We start from the raw sequence: 20,270 nt of genomic DNA, 5'->3' as shown, positions 1-20,270 counted from the left end.
AGTGACTTCTTAGCAGCCACTAACATTCGTATCCTATCAAGGCAGTGCTGTTTGTTGGTCAGCAGCACGCCTTGACTCAAAGTGAGATGGATAAGTCGTAGTTCGGCGGCTATTCGCCGCACTGCGGGCGTGAAAGGCCTGTTGGCCGACCCGTAATCCATCACACATTGTATACGAGACGCGTGTTGTCTTGTCGACGTCATCTTAGCCTGCATCTTGTGTACACGCCGTTTAATCTTCTGAATCGTTAGGCCGGGATTTCGTCCTTCCAATTAGGAAAGCGATTGGACGACGCTATACACAGCTGTGTTAGAACACTATGAACCTCCGCATCCGAACAAGCCAGTTCTACATCAGTTCATATTTGGAATTATTTTATCTACTTACATCACCTCAATCATATATACTATTTTATACTTTTTTCTTAGTGAATAAACATGATTATTATTATTATCAATAATAGAGTACTTTTTCCCATTTACAGTTGTTTGGATGGCTAGTTGATATTTCTTCAGCTCCTCATGTAGGTTTTCTGCGTTTTTAACCAAATTGTTGCCTATTTGAAGTTTAATTATTTTGTATGAACTCTAAGATTGTAGATAATTTTGTTGGTCAATTGAAATCCACGATAAAATGCACACACTATGGACACTCATCAGTAACATTTGATCCTTTCTGGTATTTCTTTCTCCATACCACAAAGAACCGATCAACTGAGTTTGTGGCAATACTAAGATTCGTTCACAAGAGAAGAAACTTTGGTTGGAAATGAAAAATCGACGTGTTCGGAATGCAAAGAAAGGAGAAAATGCACAAAGCCCCAATAAATCCACAAGTTCCCTCATATTTTAGTAATCCATTTAAAAAGATTCTCTCCAACGGAAAGATTTAGAGGTAAATTGAATGATGTCATCGAATTTCTACTAGAAGGATTGGATATGGATAATTTTGCAGCAGAAAATGTGGCTACTTGTTGTTATAATCTATATGCACTTTTAATTCACAGTGGGACTACTTACAGAGGGCATTATACAGCATACTGCAGACACCTGCATACTAGCGCGTGGCACAAATACAACGATTCACATGTGTCACCAATTTCACCAAAATCGGTTGTGAGTGGAGAAGCATACGTCCTCTTTTATAGAAAGGATGGAACAAAATCGCACCTTTAAGATAACTGAAGGAAATTTTCTTTGTGCAACTATTATTTATTTTTTGTTAAGTTCTTACTTGTACCTGTTTCATCAATGTATAATAGTTTGACTATTAATTCAATAATTTCACTAAGAGTAGGTATAAGTGAAATTGAACTGTGAAAATAGTTGTTTTGCTCATAATGAAATATCAAATAATTTCATACAAATGACATTTGATCACAATCATAGGTCGGTTGGAATAATATAAAAGCATTTTCTTTAAATCCATAAAAATAATCAAATCTGGCTGAATAAACATAACTTATTCAATAATTGATTAATTCTTTTATCTTTCCTAAACACCTCCACTTATCTGGCAAGTAAAATGGTTCGAAAATATGAGGAAACGGTGTATCAAATCCCGTGACGCGAGCAATAGGAGCTTCAAGATGTAAGAAACATTCTTCCTGAAAAAAAAATTACAGTTAGAATTCAATAATGGCAATATGTGGTAATGAAATTTTATATCTCAATTTTGATTTTTGTCAAATGGAATCCAGAAACGATCATAATTTTTTCCGTAGAAAATAGTAATTTTCCAGTATATCTGTCTTTCCAAAGAACTGAATAATATGTGGAAAAAAAATTCGAAATTATATTTCGCGAAAATATATAGGCTCCAAATTCCAATAAATTCAAAATCAGGATATCAGTTCTACTACCAGTACAGATTTCTTTTTTAAAATTTCTGATGAAACCAATTCGTCTCACTTCTCATCCGTAATTACTGGAGTAGAACTATGTAAATATTTCAGAATCGGTAGATATACTGGCAACGGGCCTGAATATGAATATACACGGCTCGCCAGGAGAGACGAAATCACACAGTTTTGTGAAAAAAAAAATATAAATTTTCATGTCAATACAGGTTTTCGCTGAGAAACTGATAACTGAAAACCAATTAGTCTCACTTCTCTTGGAAACACTTCCGTATCTTCCGTAGAAGATACGGAATATAGATAAGTAGAACTTTGTGAATTGAGAATACATTTTCCCAACCGGAACTGGAGTAGGTACCTACATATTGCAACACCACAATAGCCGTTATTTTTAAATAAATATTCTAATTCGGCAAACCACTAAAATTTATATATTTTTACGTAATTATTGAATGGATGACTGAAATCATTTGAAGGAGCTGAATTATATCCGATTCAATAAATAAAAATCAACGGGTTCCCTGAGATCACTATCAAGAACAGTTACTCACTGATTTTTACAGTCAACTTGACAATATCGTTTGAATATCTCGTTGTGTCAACTGCCATGACAGCTCTCAGTGCTTTTATTCCTGTTCATATTTTAATATTTCTGAAGTTTCTATTTTGACTGATATCAGCTTAATTTGATTAACAAAGTTCAACATCGTCGGTCACTTAAAGAAAAAATTTGAATTTATTTCAATTGTTTGTGAAGGCGTGAGGTCTGATCGTATAATAATATATAATATCTCCATAAGTCCCGGCCAAATAACAAAGGACAGAAGAATCTCGATAGAACATATCGACGAAGATACTATTATGACGACACATCAAGCTGATCCATGAATTATTTTCAAAAAATTTCCGCTCAATAGAGCCGCAATGTGTTTTGTATACGACAAAACACATTGCTTTTTTTTCGATCAAAATCTAAACGGACCACTATCCGTTGATTTCCTCGAAAATGCATTTTCTGATGTGTAGGAAGAACTACACCTAAATAAGATAAATAATCCCATTTTCAGTTGAATGATCATCAGTTCACAATAGTTGCATATCAAAGGTTTGGCTAGAAAAAACCTAGAAATGAAATGAATAGAAACCAATAGTCTCCTCGAAGTATGGTCACCATGATCCCCAGATCTATCTCAACATAATTTTCACTTAAGGGAAACGTGAAGTTTATATGGATATTCCAGACAATAGCGTAGATCTCCGTGCAAGAAATATACAAGCATGCAAAGAAGCCACACCTATAGAAATGAAAAGAGTTAAAAAATAATAGAAGGAGCATAGAAATATGTGTTCGCTTGTAAAGAAATTTTTTACAATGCACAAAAGTTAAATTCTCTACACTGAAATTTATTGAAATTGATTGTATTTTTGCATTGAAAACGTGATTTTGAAAGTACAACTTGGAAATAGTTTTGGACTACTGGATTTTTTGCCACAAAAAAGTTGACTTTCCGAAAATAATGGGAAGATGAAACCTAACTAATACTATGTTCGAATTCTACTTACAAAATGAACATTTCCCCTTTTATCGACATTGAGAGACGAAATAACTTTCCTGACTCCAAAATATAGAAAATACAGCGGTTTTTCAATAAGAAGTGAGACACGCCGTATATTCAACATCGACATATCTACATATAACAAAATATATATAGGTAGGTAGGTAGGTCTAAGATGAGTGGGTCTATTCGACCCTCCACCGCAACCCACAAGGGTTTATTGTGGCTCACACCTATTTACACCCTGCCAAATAAAACCAGCTTCTTAACGAAGCCGATTAGTTTGTATGGTGAGTGGTCTTTCAGGTCAGATGATGAGAGTACCTATCTGCCGAATTCTAAGTACCTGATTCGATCCCCAGCGGGGCAGGCCCAAAGTATATGCTCTGCTGTTTCATCATTTTCCAGACAGAGGCGACACACACTGTCTTCCGACAGTCCAAGTCTCTGCATATTATGATGATTCAACAACTGTTTGGTATCAAGCTACGAAGGGTGAATAAAAGCCTTGGAGTGAGCCAATTCTGGAAGATTCTGCCAGAAGTCCCTAAATCTTCTTGACATCCACGTGTTCATTGTTTGTTTGCCAAAGCACAAAGGGATGCTTATGACAGGTTCTGGTCAGATGAAGCCACTTGCAGCACCCTCCTTTGCAAGAGAGTCAGCAGCTTCATTGCCTTAAAAGCCCATATGGCCAAGAATCCACACTAGAGACAATCTGTTAGGTCTTCCTATCGAGGAAAGGCGATTTTGGCAGTTTGCTCGGTAGGAGCCAAGAGCTTCCAACTCCGCTTGACTGTTCGAGGATATTTTTATTGACTTGTGAGTGGGGTTGGATTCATCCAATCTCACCACACACAATTCAATAGCATAAATTTCTGCTTGAAATACAGTAGCATAAGTTTCTAGGCAGGTAGATAACTCTGTCCTGGGTTTGCGACTAGAAACACCTGCACCAGAAACGGAAGGTGTTCTTGATCCATCTGTGAACCAGTCCTCTCTACTCGGGAATAGTACTTTATGAGGCAGTTCGCAGTTGACAGTTGGAGGCATAAAATCAGAGGTCATTTCCAGAATGCTGGAACTTCCAATGCCAACTAACAGTCTGTTGCACTCTGCATTGAATTTATTCATGCAATTGGCAATGTGCACAAGTCTGTATGCTCTCTCCAGAAAAATATGGAGAGGAGGTAGATCTAGAAGTATCTTCATTGCCGCTGACAGGGTGGCACCACTGATAGCCAGACAAGCCTGTCTCTTTAAGTCAGAGAGCTTCGCTTGGGCCGTTTTCTGTGAAGCCTTCGACCACCAAGCAATTGCACCATAAGTGATCATTGGTCTGACAATCATCACATAAATCCAATGGATTTGTTTGGGACCTATACCCAAAGTTTTACCACAAATCCTTTGACTGTCCATAGAGACAGTCTGGCTTTGTGTAAAACTTTTTCCAAGTGAGCGTTCCAGGACGTCAAGACAATGCCAAGGTATTTCACCTCCGTTCCAAATTGAATGACCACACCATTGAGGGAAAGTTGCGTTAGATCGTCCAATTTTCTCCTCTTGGTGAAGGGGATTAACACAGTTCCGCTGGGGTTGACAGACATCTGTTCCCTCAGGCACCAACTGTGAATGACGTCCAACGCGCTTTGGAGAATATTACAAGCTACCCTTCCCGACGTGGACCTTGCCAGGATGACAAGGTCATCTGCATAAGCTTGCAGATCAACTTTCCTTCTGTCGAGGGTATCACCAGGAGCATCCACCAGGAGTACCCCACCTTGGGGGCAGCCCCTGGTGACCCTGAACCTGATAGCCTCTCGTTGAAGAGTCGTAGTTGCAGTTCTGTTTACTAGCATGGCATAGATCCAGCCAGTTATGGTCGATTCTATACATTGCATTGTCAAATGCTCCTTCAATATCAAGAAATACAGCAACCGCAATCTCCTTGTTGACAAGGGATTGGGAGATTTTCTCAACGAGGTTATTTAATGCTGAATCTATCGATTTTCCGGTTTGATAAGCATACTGGTGATTATTCGGTTGGGATGCATATAATGCTACCCGGAAATTCAATTTCTATTGATGAGTGAACTGTTGTCCTTATTGCGAATCCGTTGGAATATTCAGCATACGAGCATGACATTTCCAAATATGTACTATTTTTCGCAAAACTGGTTGAATCCATCGCCCTTGGCGAGCAGTGTATGTCGCTCAGATCGACACTAGGCAAAATTTAGACTCGTTGCCGGTATATCCACTAATCCTATAATCAGTGAAGATACGGGGTTATTCACACGAGTAGTGGGACACACTGTATATTCAATATTGACATATCAACATATAACAAAATCTATATTAGAGCACAGTATGTTCCTTTTCGTTCGAAGTTTGTAAATACAGGTACAAATTATATAGTTCGGCAACCGCGCATTTTTTAAAAGGAAAACGAACCGTATTGGTACGAAAGAGTAGTATGTTTCTTGAGCTCATTATATATTACTATTATTGTTTCATTGCTTCGTGATACATTTGAATTCAGTTATTTCTTTGTTTGGGAACAATTTTTGGAAGATCTTTCGATTAGAGTTCATATTTCCTTAATTTTCCTACTTTACCGTCCTATTTTCCCTAACTGCCAACGTATTGGATGGAAGAAAGGAACTTGCGACATTTTTTTGGGGTGAGTTGTGAATTTTTTAATCGAATTATTTGCAACACAGCATTTCCAATGATGGATGAACCTGATAACTGGAATTTTCAATTCTACTACCAATACTGATGACAAAGTGATTTTTCAGAAACGAAAATGTTCGAGCAAAAATCTGTAATGGTAGTAAAATTGATGTCCTAATTCCGTTGGAATGTTAGGCCCATATTGTCTCCCAATACCCTGGCGAGCAGTTTATGTCACTCATTTCAACCCTACACAAGATTCAGACTTATCGTCGCTACATCTACTGATCTTGAAATTCACATATTTCTACTCTAAAAATAACAGAAGACAGACACACTGTACATTCAAAATTGACATATCAATATACAAAAAAAAAATATTAGAGCACCTCAAATCATATCATAGAGTGAATTATTGATTGAAATGCTTTTGAAATACTCTTAACCAACACCATTTCATGAGACTTTGAAACCTATTTTTCACTATATGTGCGATTTTCTCATGCTTTTTTTCCTGAAAAAATATTTTTTGTGTAATTGTTTTTTTATTAAACATGACAAGTTGATCATAAGAAGCCATTATTTATTGTGGACTTTCGTATGAGTATCTTCAACTCTGAACCTTCTGTATTCCATCTTTCTGATTTTGAGATTGAATGATTCTTATAATTTTTGGAAGAGAAGCTTTTATCGGCTTCCTACTTCTCCATCATTAAACATATGAAGATATGGAAAACTTGCGAAGAAAGTTCCAAAGAAAGTTTTCCACATTTCTCGATTGATAATGAAGAAGTAGAAAGTCCGAAACTTCGTTATAAAAAACTAATAGTTAGTTCTTCTATATTCTATACCATCTATCGAAACATGGGAAAAGGTGTGGTTGGATCCTTCGATTTCTTTGGAAAGTCGAATCATTCAGCATCTACAGGAGTTCATACCAAAAAACTGATGAATATTCCCATTAAATTAAGATGGGATCTTAGTCTAAAGAGTTCTGTGAATATTTTTCTTTCGAATTGCGGTTTAATCATCATTATAATAAAAACACAATTATTTCGAATTACCTGTATGGTTGCAGCAATTTCAGCTCCAAAACCACTAGTTAAAGGTGCCTCGTGTGCGATGAGTACTCTTTTCGTTTTTTTCACCGACTGAAAAAGACCAATCGAAATTAGTAACTTGTTTCGCTGGGTAGGCTTAGACTTTATTGGATTGGACAATTGTTTTTCCCTTGCGTATCTGCTAACTCAAAGGCCCAGAATCCGCTCATCAATTTGAAGTACTCGGTTTCAAAATGAAATTTATTGTGGGTGTATTTCTCGTCACAAATGATGAAAATATAACTTTCCAATATTTCTTAATGAGAATTTCGAATTTCCTCATAAAATACAATTATTGAAATCACTCATAATTATAATTAATATATCGAGTTCGTACACAAGATATTGCATAGGGCTAGATAACCCTTATCAGTTATTGTATTGTGGAAAGTTGTCAATTATGACTTCCCAACATGGCATTTTTCAATAGAAACCTCAGAGGCTTGGTTATGCAATCACGTTTCAGATATCATTTGCATGATATATGTTGTTACTTACTAAAATTTGAAATATCTGATGCATTATTGTATTTTTTTTCAATGTATATATTTACCTTACATATGGTATCCACATCCCATGGCAGTATAGATACAAGATCAATGACTTCACAAGAAATCTGAAACTGTTTTTTCGCTAACTCCGCAACTTCTTTAAGAACATGCACTTGTGTGCCCCAGCCTATAAGAGTGACATCACTTCCTGGAAATGATAAAGAACGAATAAGTTGATAATTCGAAAAAATCATAATCAACTTATACAGTTGTACTGAAACACAAATGAAAAAAAATAGATCATAGACAGGAATCATGTAATGATAATAATAATGTGTCTTCATTCTGGCCAACCTAGCATACATATATATTTTTTTACATTTGGAAAATCAATTCCAATCCCAAGGCCTGACATCAAGGACAAAGTTCAAATTATTAATTCAATATTACTGATTTGTTCTACCACTTAACCTCACAAAACATTATGGAAAATGCGTAGAATACAGAAGATTTGAAAAAACAATAACAGGGACTTTCAACAACTCAAACATCCGAAAACATATAATTTTTTTTTCGATCCCAATAAACTAATCACAATGATTTTTTTAATTTTTTTTTGTAAACCGTTGTACACGTAACCAATTTAGTAACTGAATAAACGTTTGAGAAATTCATCATAGTGAATTGGTGGAGTGAATAGACCTTTTGATCGTATATCGCTTGTATGAGCAGTGGTTCCCAACTTTTTTTTCATATAAGTAAATCGGAATCTTTGTCATGATTATTCTGTGAAATAAGCACGATGCATGCGCATTAACAGTCAACCAACCGATTACAACCAATTTGTTGGAAATACTTTCTTGTCTTCGAACTTCATGAATGAGACGTAAACAGAAATTCTGAATCTTCTGGATCTCATATGTTTTCATTAGAAAGGACCGTACACTGAGTCAGTAAAGTTCAGCATCTTCAGGTTTGAAAGAGACATAGATCTGGGTATCGTCTGCATATAGATGGGAAGAACAATATGTAAGGAAGTTAACGAGCTAGCTGGTGTAGATAGAAAAAAGGAGTGGATCTAGAATTGAACCTCATGGCACTCCCGACTTCAATTCAAGAAGATCCGACTGATGTCACACTCCAGTTTCTAGAAATATTGTACCTCTTTTCAATACTTTTCATAATAGACCTATTTAATTACACTGAGATAGGAGTCAATTCAAGTATATCAATAGAACAAGAAATACTGTTCATATGAGAATTTCAAAAAGGTTTTGCTTTCCTAATATTGGAATCAATGAAGGTTGAAAAATAATATATTCAATATTGAATTTCAACTGTCACTTTTCGAAGTTCTGAAATTTTCTACTCTTTCCAATGGTTCCTATCTATAGGGAAAGTAACAAAATGCAGAGTCTCACCCTAGGGTTCAATGCACATAATTTCACAACTTCTGATATGAATGCTTTTTTCAAAAAACCATAGAAAAACTTATGGCTTTTCTTACATTCCTCTAACTAAACTTCTCAAAATCTTGAGATCCTGGACCCCGGCAGCCGCCACCTCAGACCTGTTACAGTGCAACCACACACGTTTAGGACAATTTTCCTGTCGCGTACTATAAAACTCTTGAATATTCAATGTACTTAACGTTCATAAACTCTGTCGATTTTGTCCAAGTTTTCAATTTGTTGATACATTTGTTGTGTTCAGTTCATTTCTGCTTTTATGCTTCCAGCTGTTTTCATGCATGTATGCTTTCACCTAGTAGTACACTAAACAAAATATACTATTGTACAAATATTTTGATGACTCTACGATTAGTTGAAATTAACGAATTCAGAATATTATTTTATTTAATCCGCTTTTGAATTAATATCCACAGTGTCACCATTAAAGTGCGCACCATACGGGAAACTTTTTTTTCGAAATGTTTCAATGAAGTTTAACTTTGGCACTTGTTTGTTCTTTAAATTTAACTTAAAATAATGCGGCCAACTGCGACCCACTGACGTTCAGTGTTTGTCAAATATACCTTTTTTTTGAAAAAAATTCAAAAAGTGCATTTCTAGATCGAATTTAACAAAAAGTTACTTGAAAAAGTTGTGTCTACGGCAATTTTATATCCATATGCCAAATTTCATGTAACTAGGATAAAGTTAACGTTTTGCTTATTTTTGACAGATATCCCCTTTATTTTAAAAAGCAAGTTCGGTTAATTGTCATTTATTCATGTATACATTACAAACTCATCATGGAGTTTAACTTTTCTGATACATTTTTACTCATACGGACATTTTTAGAGAGAAATTAAAAATTTGCTATAAAAATTTTGACATGACTGGTGCAAAGTTTCAATCACTTGACTATTTTCTTAAATGAACCTTTGATTTCGAAAAAGCAGAGTCAACTAAAAAATGCGAATAATTTCGATAGAACTATTATTATTATTATAAATTTTAAGCAACAATAATATTATACAAAAATACAAATGGGTACAAAAAATTACTTATTGATTTTAATGGGGTTGTCAAACACTTATAGCCTACATTTCAGTATGTCGTCCTCCACGTTCAATACAAATTATGGTCCTTCTACTGACATCTGTAACTGCATTTTTAATAAATCGGGGATTTATATTTGCACAGCACTCGCGAATGGTATTTTCCAGATGTTGTATGTCAGTAAATGTTCTACTTTGGTACACTTTTTGTTTCAGGTAACCCCACAAAAAAAATTCTAAAGGTGTCGAGTCGGGTGATCTAGGTGGCCGATAATGTTCCCAATTTCGTCCAATAACTTTACCTCTGAACATTTGTAGGAGGGACTGTTTTTCTGCAACCGTTTGATGTATTGGTGCGCCATCAAGCTGATACCATAGGTCGTATTTAATATTTAAAGGCATATCATCTAAAACTTCACTAACCTCATTCTTTAAAAGGTTGAGATAACCGACGGATAATAAATTTTCCCTAAAGAAAAATGGCCAATTATTTGGTCGTTAAGTATCCCACACCATACAATAGTTTTGAAGGAATACTGATCACCACATGCAACTGTGAAATTGGAATTTTCTTGGGCCCACCATCGGCAATTTTGAGTACTTAACGTTGCCTCATCTGTCCATGAAATTTTATACGGAAACTTTACATTTTCTTCTCTCTCTCTCCTTGAAACCAGAATGAAAACCCCAAACGGACATCAAAATCTTGTTCTTTTAATGTGTTAATAAATTTTGGCTTGGAAGGCCAAAATTTATTCTTTAATAAAATTTTTCTAACACTTTCTCTCTTGTAATCGGTATTTTTTATATTATCGATTAAATAACTTTTAAACAAATGTTAAGTTGGGCCTCCTCATCATATTTACTTGGAGTGTGCTTTTTCTTGAACTGATTTGCTACGGATCCTGTTTCTCTGAATTTCGACATTATCCTTGACATTTTTTCCTGGATGCCATTCATTAAAAATGTTAGCTACTTGCCGGTATGGTGTTTCACCACATATTAAAACTATTTCTGTTCTTTCCTGAAGAGACAACATTATTGCAACAATAACTGTTAAAAATTTGACAAGTAAATCAAGAACTTGACACTACCATAGCATGCATTTTGTTTGTCAAGATCTACTTAAAAATGTTATTCAACGTGATTAAGCATTCTTACCGCCCTAGTTAGTGTTTATAAATAATCTGTAAATACTGAATATTGCAATTTTAATGTAATTTCAACTCTAGTAATTTCATTATTACTTATTGCAGTTTTTGAGTTGTGTCTGCTTTTTCAAACTTGAAGGTACTGACGTTTGTTTGAGAAAATAGCCAAGTGATTGAAACTTTGCACCAGACATGTTAAAATTTTATATCTCATTTTTAATTTCCCTCTAAAATTTTCCGTATGAGTAAAAATTTATCAGAAAAGTTGAACTCCATGATGAGTTGGTTATGTATACATGAATAAATGACAATTACCCGAACTTTTTTTTTTAAATAAAGGGGATATCTATCAAAAATAAGCAAAACGTTAACTTCATTCCAGTTGCATAAAATTTGGCATATGGATATAAAATTGCCGTAGACACAACTTTTTCAAGTAACTTTGTATTAAATTCGATCTAGAAATGCATTTTTTCAATTTTTTTCAAAAAAAAAGGTGAATTTGACAAACACTGAACGTCAGTGGGTCGCAGTTGACCGCATCATTTGAAGTTAAATTTAAAGCACGAACAAATACCGAAGTTAAACTTCATTGAAACTTTTCGAAAAAAAAGTTTCCCATATGGTGAGCACTTTAATGGTGACACTGTATAAATATCTCGAAAGTTGAAATTTATCCTGAAGGATGAAAAATTTCACTCACAATACCACTGTGTCTCCTTAGGCGAATCCAGGCACTGAAAGACTCTCTTAAAAATGTTTTCTTCACACATAGAATAGATATCGGTTCAAACTTATATCCCATTCAAATACAGGAAGTCTACCGATTCTAAGTTTGACATTACTGAAAGTAGATATAAATATCTCTGTACCTCACTTCGCACTCTACTTCAATCACTATGAAAAACAACTCTGTGATTAAACGAATTGATAAAAGTACGTGTTGACGTCTATTCGTATACCTAACTGTAAAATGAATACAGATAATCAAAAAAACAATATGGACTCTGAATAAGTGTCGGAATTTTGATTGTGATTTGCTACTATTGTACTATTGCAAACTGCTCAGAAGAATTCCAAAGGCCCAAGGCGCCTAATACTTGCATATTTGTAAACCAATAACTACCTAAACATCTAATTAGGTTAGTGATCATGAGCTGTTGTTGGCTCTTTTCTTTGGAGAAGATAGAAGTGACTATCCACCACCAGATCTGTTGATCGTTTCGCTGCTATACAGAAGAATGAGAGACTGAAAGCACGAGTAGCAAACCACCTGCAAGTCAACTATCTCGAAACCTACAACTACAGTATCTCCTACATGTGAACCTAATCTTTCGCATTCACATTAACTACAAAGTGGTAACTGACAACCCAAGAAAGAAAGCTCCATCCCAACAAAGGTTGAAAATTCATCACTCGAAATAGTTTCATGGCCAACTTGTCTAATGAAAATCTGCAGAAAGGCTCCTGTTACTTCAAATTAATTTTGTTCACTTAGTATGTTCAAATAATTGATCATGGTTTGTTTATAAAAAAGACGATTTTGACATTGAAAATAATTTGAAAAGTTATAAAAATGAAGATATTGACTTGAAACGTTTGATTCCTAGTTCATTTCGACTTGAAATCAAATGAATTCACAGTAGGACTGACTAGTCCGAATATCTCCATACAAAGCAAGTTCACATGATGGTCACCCAAATAGTGTGATTGACCATTTATATATCAACAAGTCAGTAATGAAAGCTTCATCTTAAACACACTCAACATTCAAACATTAACTACCAAAAAATCAATTTGCACTATAACTAATACTCCATGTGGTACGTGTTCAAAATAACATCTACTTACAATTCATCAAGTATAGACTATTTTCTACTCGACATCATTTCTGTTTACAGATATCCAAATTCTCTAGGAAGTGAGAAGCACCGAATAGCCAATAGTATTCTTGAATAATGGAACTATTCTCATATAGTGAGTGTCACTGATTCGATACAATAATTTACTCGCTCATCCACGAATCTCAAGTTTTTCGGTCTCAACTCAAACACGGTTTCGAAAATCGTTTGAGAACCGCAAAACACTTACGGATAACATTCAGGTTGAACAAAAATGTACAAAAATCAACTGACACCAACTGACCACTCCTAACTTCTGAAAGTACCTAATTAACAATCTCTCAAATCTCTTGTTGACGATACTGCATCGCATATGTTATTAGTGCCTGCGATGTCATCGATAGATTTCAATGGATGGAATGAGTTGGGTGATATACCCTGAAAGCCAATCGAGGCGTTCATTATTTTCCTTTCCAACTACTTTAACTTGCCGCAGTAGTTTTTGGTTCTTCATCAACTTCAAATGTCCTATATATTCATTTCGAAAATATCTCAAATTCTCCCGTAATTTTTGTTGGTGTCGCATTTTCTTATTGTAAGTTGTTTCTATAGCAACGCTCAGGTACTTCGTGTTGCCAGGAGTCAGAAGAGTTAGGTCATGTGGTGAGTAAGGGGGGGGAGGCTTGGATTGACTGCTGTCTCACAATCACAAAATAATAATAATAATAATAATAATATTCTTCATTCAGTAGAACACAGGATTATAAAATACGCTACAACATTTCCTATGCAAACTGAAAAGGCGGAGTTCATCTTGAGCAGCTGGAGTGCACAAAGATGGTCTTCCACTCAACCTTTGGATAAACAGAACAAAAGATCGCAGATGACTAATTCAAATTGAATGAAACTATAGATATATGTGCTGATTCAAATAACCGCTTTCTAGATATTAGAGGATTTCATAAATTCAAACAAATTTTTTCTAAAGGAAGAGAGTTTCATATTCTTAAAATCATTTGGAATAGCATTGTAAGTGATCGATACATTATAGGAAAAACTTCTCTCAAACTATGATGATTTATGGATTGGTGGTGTTATAGTACCTTTCGATCTTATATTAAGATTGTGAACGTCAGTGCGGAACACATTCTTTCGATGAAGGTAGGAGGGAGTTTGGGTACTGATTATTTTATGATATAAGGTGGAGCAGTGAAGTTTTCGGCGAGATTCCATATTTTCAAATAGTCATTGTTCATAGTTCGAGAAATAACGACCAAGTATTCTCCGGAGTAGTTGTTTCAATATTCCTACAAGCCATTCCAAAAACCTCCCCACCAAGCTGCTGTAGACTTAATTCAACTAATTTACTAATTTGATTCAATTAATTAATCCAATAAATTCGCTGCATCGTTGTATGGTCTGAAATAAGTTTTCAATCTATACGGCATTGAATGCGTTTTCAGCGCTCCCAAAGTTGGGCCCGTTATCACCGTATATTCTACTAAGTCGACCACATCGCGCCATGAACTGCTTCGAAACTTAAATCATTCAGTGGGTGGAAAAAGTGGTAGCCAGTTCCTGTAGCACAGTATACCGCACACGTGAATAGACAAATCTACTGCTTCTCGCCCGATTTCATATCAAACAGTGTAACAAAGTCTACACCCGTGATTTCAAATGCTTTTGCATTCCGCACTCTATCTAATGGAAGCGAAGGAGTTGGATTTTGAAATTTTTTCGCGTTATACGGGCGATAAATATTTTTTATGACAGATCGAATTCTGCTTTCGACATGACTGATACCTCTATCGTTTTTGAATGGACATAGATAGTTGAGATTGTAATAATGTATGTCATGAAACTTCCATTCTGAATATAACGAATAATGAATATTTCAGCTTTATCTAATGCTGCAACGCTCAAATAATCTTTTTTGTTAAGTTTTGTGAACAAAACGATAAATCCATGCCACTAATCGGATTGTTTTGTGGTATTTTGAAATAAATCCGAAGTGCCATTCATCCGAACTGTGATTGAGCATTGTTGTAATCAACGATTTATTTTTTTCTCCGATAATATCTTTCTCTTCCTACATGATTTGTTCATGTGGCCAAGAAGTTGATGATCCATACAGCTACGCGGCCCCTCTTACCATTTTGACCCATACAAATGACGAGGAGAATAGTCTCGTGAAAAAAGATCCGCTGGATTCAATGCATCTGGGATATGGCGCCAAGATTCAGTATCAATCAATCCACGAATTTCTTGCACTCAATTTACTACTAATGTTCCCATCTGGGAATTTCATATTTTCCGAATGGGATATTTTCACTATCCAGCTCGTAAAGGAGTTTCAAGATTCATCATCTACCGGTTCATTCCAGTAGAGTTGGTTTTTCGAAGCGACTATAGTAACATCTCAGAAAACAAAGTTGCTGAAAAAGTGAATAGTATCGAGAAATTTCTAGGTCATAGAAGGAATTACATATTCAGTAACAACTTGCTCATTCGAATTTATTACAGTATATTCATTGATTTTTCGGGAATCTGATGATGGATTCCAAATCAATCCAAGTAATGAAATCTTAGGGTGATCACCCTCTGTTCGTGTAGACTCCCACCCTCGCAACTCGAACTTTCTCTAAAATTGTACTCGCTTCTCGAATGGATGATCGTAAAGATTTATCATTGGAAAGGCTGGTCGCACAGTTGCTAACCGTTCAAAACTGTTTCCCCCTTTGTACAAAGTGGTGAAATTAGAATATTTTTCGAGAGTGGTACTGAGATAATATTCAAGGGATGCTCCGAGCGAAAATGGACAACACGTTACACCGAATATCACTCTACAATTACGATAAATTATATCTCGTCCATTTCAGTCAATCCATAGGAGACTTAAAACACTATGTTAGAAGTGGCAGAAATTTTTTTAAAAAATTTCGTCAAAATTGAAGGTATACGGTCGATAAAAGTTGGCTCCTTTGGGACTCATTGATTGAGCAAGGGATGGCCTTGCTCAATGTCTAACATGTCTAACATGTCGTGCGCCCATAAATTCGTTAAAGAGAGGCCTTTGACTAGAAGATAAGTCCAAGAATTTGCTATTTTGCCAATATCATTTTTGTGATATGAAAGTTTATCCATTAGCGTCCACCCTAGTGAAGTTCCTACAACCAATAATTCGCACTGCAAATTATGTCAAAACGTGATTCATAGATATCACTTAACTTTTTCTCTCATCTTGATTTTAGGGTTTCTGGTAGGAATTGAATTCATTTGATTTAAATTTCAAACACATCAAAACAACATGTGATTTTGCTATTGATTAAACATCTGAAACGACCTAGACACTTTTTTGAAGAATGTACGGTTTTTAGAAATCTGAAACAAACTGTTTTACTCGATCATTTGTCAATTTTGTTCTAGTTTATATTTTTGGGCCTTGAAACAGAAATTACATTTGACAGTATTGTGGTTCATCAAAACAGTCGCTAAAGGTATATTGGACTGCTGATTCAGATCTGAAAAACATAATGTTGGTTTACCTCGTTTGGGACATTTATGAGTCGAGTGTTAACCAAAACCCTGAGTAGCAAGAGAAATTCCACCTTCACTAATTACTCCTAGAGTCTTGAGTGATCACAATTGTGACTCGATTTTATCAAATAGAATAGTGAGATGTAGTTTCTTTACCAACATGGCATTATTCGAAAATAGTTTGAAAAGCTCTCGTGCATACATTTCAATCTGAAGATCCTTCCTGGAGGAACAATATTTCAAACTATCGATACTATTTGGAACTGTCGCTTGAAACAAGCATTGACATTTATCAGCAGCATCTATATCAGATATGTATTTATTTTTTCTGGTAGTCCTGAAAAGGGCTGTTCTTTACTTTGCAGTTATTTCAGTGTCGCAAAGGTTCAGTATGATTACATACTAGACACGTATGAACATACTGTATCGGTGTAAGTAACATGTTGCATGATTTGCACGACGTTGGTATGAATGAATGGTAGTCATGAGTGTTCACATGCCAATACAATGCACCATTATTTCTGAGTGCAACATATAATCTATAACATAGATCAATAGATAGTGGAAGCATATTTTTTCCAATTGTTCTGTTATAGTTTCTATACGCACGGATATATCTGTGACACAGCACAACTTGACTGGATCCGACATGGTGCTGACCGTGTTTAGCTGACGGAAGCTACAGATCACCATATCAACTGCTAAATCATTTGGTTGATTGATGCCCCTCATCTTCTGAGTCACTTTCAATTTCCAAGTCACTTTCTTTATTTCAATACTGGACATTTTGAATATCGGCTTCTTGCTCAATATCCTCTGAACAGCCAACATTCTAAAGACCTCAGCACGTTTTTCAACCATCTCAGTGTGTTCTCAAATGTTCTTGACACAAGCTTTGGATTACTGAATGAAGTTTGAGATTATAACTCTGCTTCAATATGATTTTGAATGTGGTGGGAGTCCTTCATACTTTACTATCACTAGTGAGGTGGGAGTGTTCGAGGTAGGGTAGCATAGTGGGTCAACGTGAAACATCACAAATACCTTAAAATACCTTTCTCCTTCTTTTCCTAGGAGGACGTGATGAATTCATTTGCTGCTGCGATCTCGTCCTACCACTTCTCGATATACTCGAAACAAACTTGCACAGAGTACACATGAAGGACAATTTCAAACCCTCTTTTCACCGTATATGCAATCCAACCCTTTGACTCCAAGGTAAAATTCCATGCACATAGCCCAAGGCCGCATTACTTCAGTCAAGGTCAATGCTGATAATTACGTAATGGTATAAGGGGAGGCCTAGAACAGGCTGTAATCTCCTACCAGTATTTGTTTAATTAATTCTTTAGAATGAAGTCATTTTTGCAAAAGTTATTTTGTCGAAAGTGAGTATAACAGCCATATGCGAATATATGCGATATGCGAGTTTTCGTTGTTTTCGATTTATAAACTGTTCAATGGGTCTGTGGAATATTTCTGGCCGGATCGTGTTAAATATTTTCTTTAAATTTCGAGAGGAAGTTTTTTAGGTATTTTTCTGTTACATGGTTCTCGTGAACAGTTATTTATAGAAAGAAAAGTACTGTTATTATCTGGTTGCCTGTCTACAGTGAAAGTTGAAGAGAGACAGATTTCTCAATTTGCGTTTGCCTATTCAATGGGCAGCTGTTGAGAATCATTCATCTTTGATGGGTGGAGTTTGTGTTTTCCATTGATCCCATAGTGTAGAAATATTGAAAAAAATCAATGTTGAAATACAAATAATATTCAAACAATATTCGTTTTTCAGATTACTACCTTGTAGTAGCTCAAAACTGGAAACCATCTGAACCATATTGTAAAATACTTGAAGCAAATCAAAGATGTATTCAAACAATTTCGAATTTAATGAATTGTCAGTTAATATATTTTTCATCTGTCTAATTCTAACATCCTATGATTTTTATTAAACAACTTATACATAGTGATAAACATTTGTTGAATAACCATCGAGTCAGTCCAGAAGTAAACTTTATCTATTTCATATTCCAGTTCCTTTCGTATACATTTAGCCATTCTACATGCAAGCACTGCTCCTTGTTACTCCAATTTCGGGATGGTTTGTTATTTCATTAAAATCTGTTTTTAAATCTGTTTTTCCGTTAACCAGCTGTCGCACCCCTACGAACGACAACCCTCAGAAGTCGAAACTTGTGCGAGCTAAGGATTAACGAGGTCTTACCTTTTAACGTGTGATTCCTAACACGGGTTGGACGATAGCAAGTGAAGATCGATCGTTCAGACTAGGGCTTGAACCACCGACCAACACGGCAGTCAATTCGAGTGAGTGAACAAAGCACCCACGCCGAACCGCTTGGCTACCGACCATCCTCAAAAAGGCGACTGCTGCATATGCCTTATCACTTGCATTAAAAAATGTATGGAAATCAACTCTGTTGATCAACGTAGAATTGGAAAAGTGGTATCTATTGATAGTGACAGGAGTATAATGTTTCAATTGGGTCAACCATTTCAGTCAGGTGTAGGAAAGTGCTTCTGTTATAGCTTGATCTCAACCAATATGATATATATATATATATATATATATATATATATATATATATATATATATATATATATATTCTGAATCAGAATTCTAGCATTTATCATGAGAGGAGCAAGAAAATCAATCGGATCAAATACTGACATAACCGTGCACAGTACTTCCCTTTTAGTTGGTACTTTCTTTCCATCACAGATTTCATCGAGGATTTTTTTCAGGTTCAATATAAATACAAAATCGTCAGTCGTATCAAAGATGGAACATAGTCAGGACCTTGGCAAAGGATATCGTTTAAGACTCACACCTTGAGATTTTGCCACAGCATCAAAAACCAAGCGAATATTTCCAGGTTTGTTGATATTTGCAACCCCAAAGTGTGGAAGATGCCAGTTGTTTTCATCATTCTGTACTTCAGATGCATGTAACTTCCTGGCGTATCCTTTTTGAAGATACCCAGTAATCTTTACAGTATACTCTTCAGCAAATTTGGCATTCTTGTCCATTTTGCGTTCCATACAATACAGACAATTCAGGGCATTAGTTTTACTAGGCGGTAGAGTAGGGTTGTCACGTTTCCATAAGTGTCCTATTTCGTAATTATTACCGACTTTTTTTCCATGATCTACACCGCCCTTTTGTGTTCGATTGATTTGATAACATTTTCTGGTCACCATTTCATGCAGTTTGTCATCATTCAAATGTCGCAAACAAAGAGCTACATGGGAAAGAAATGTTTCGGTTTCACTGGTAGGACCATGCACTGTCCATCCAAATTTACATTGAGACATAATGGGCTGATGCAATTGTGGTTGTATGATATTTTTCGGTACAATGAGGCCATAATTATCCTGACCGATCAACAGCTCCGGTTTGGCATTTTTTTTGATAACAATAGATCACAGTCTAAATAAGGATATTTTTGTTCAAAATATCAACATCTATTTCTTGAGATGGAAGTCGCAAATTCTGCACGATTCTCACTTGTTTCAGCGTGAAGAATTTTGTGGGTTAC

The 20,270-nt window shown here is 35.5% G+C and overlaps 1 protein-coding gene across 1 annotated transcript in view; it reads right to left on the bottom strand.

Moving 5' to 3' along the window:
* Positions 1-1,316: 1,316 nt before the first annotated feature.
* The window catches only part of BckdhB (Branched chain keto acid dehydrogenase E1 subunit beta), a 127,946-nt gene continuing 108,992 nt past the window's right edge, over positions 1,317-20,270 (bottom strand). The window contains exons 5-7 of the mRNA XM_074174657.1: positions 7,744-7,889; positions 7,155-7,241; positions 1,317-1,606 (exon numbers count right to left, since the gene is read on the bottom strand). Coding sequence (XP_074030758.1) covers positions 1,466-1,606; positions 7,155-7,241; positions 7,744-7,889 — 374 coding nt within the window. The 3' untranslated portion in view covers positions 1,317-1,465. The remainder of the gene's footprint in view (positions 1,607-7,154; positions 7,242-7,743; positions 7,890-20,270) is intronic.

This window comes from Leptinotarsa decemlineata, unplaced genomic scaffold (genome assembly GCF_025532065.1).
Source record: "Leptinotarsa decemlineata unplaced genomic scaffold, Ldec_3_MD MMD2_tig00000690_RagTag_RagTag, whole genome shotgun sequence".
Lineage (NCBI taxonomy): Eukaryota > Metazoa > Arthropoda > Insecta > Coleoptera > Chrysomelidae > Leptinotarsa > Leptinotarsa decemlineata.
The sequence above is the reverse complement of the archived record's forward strand: the minus strand, read 5'-3'. Positions and strand labels throughout refer to the sequence as shown.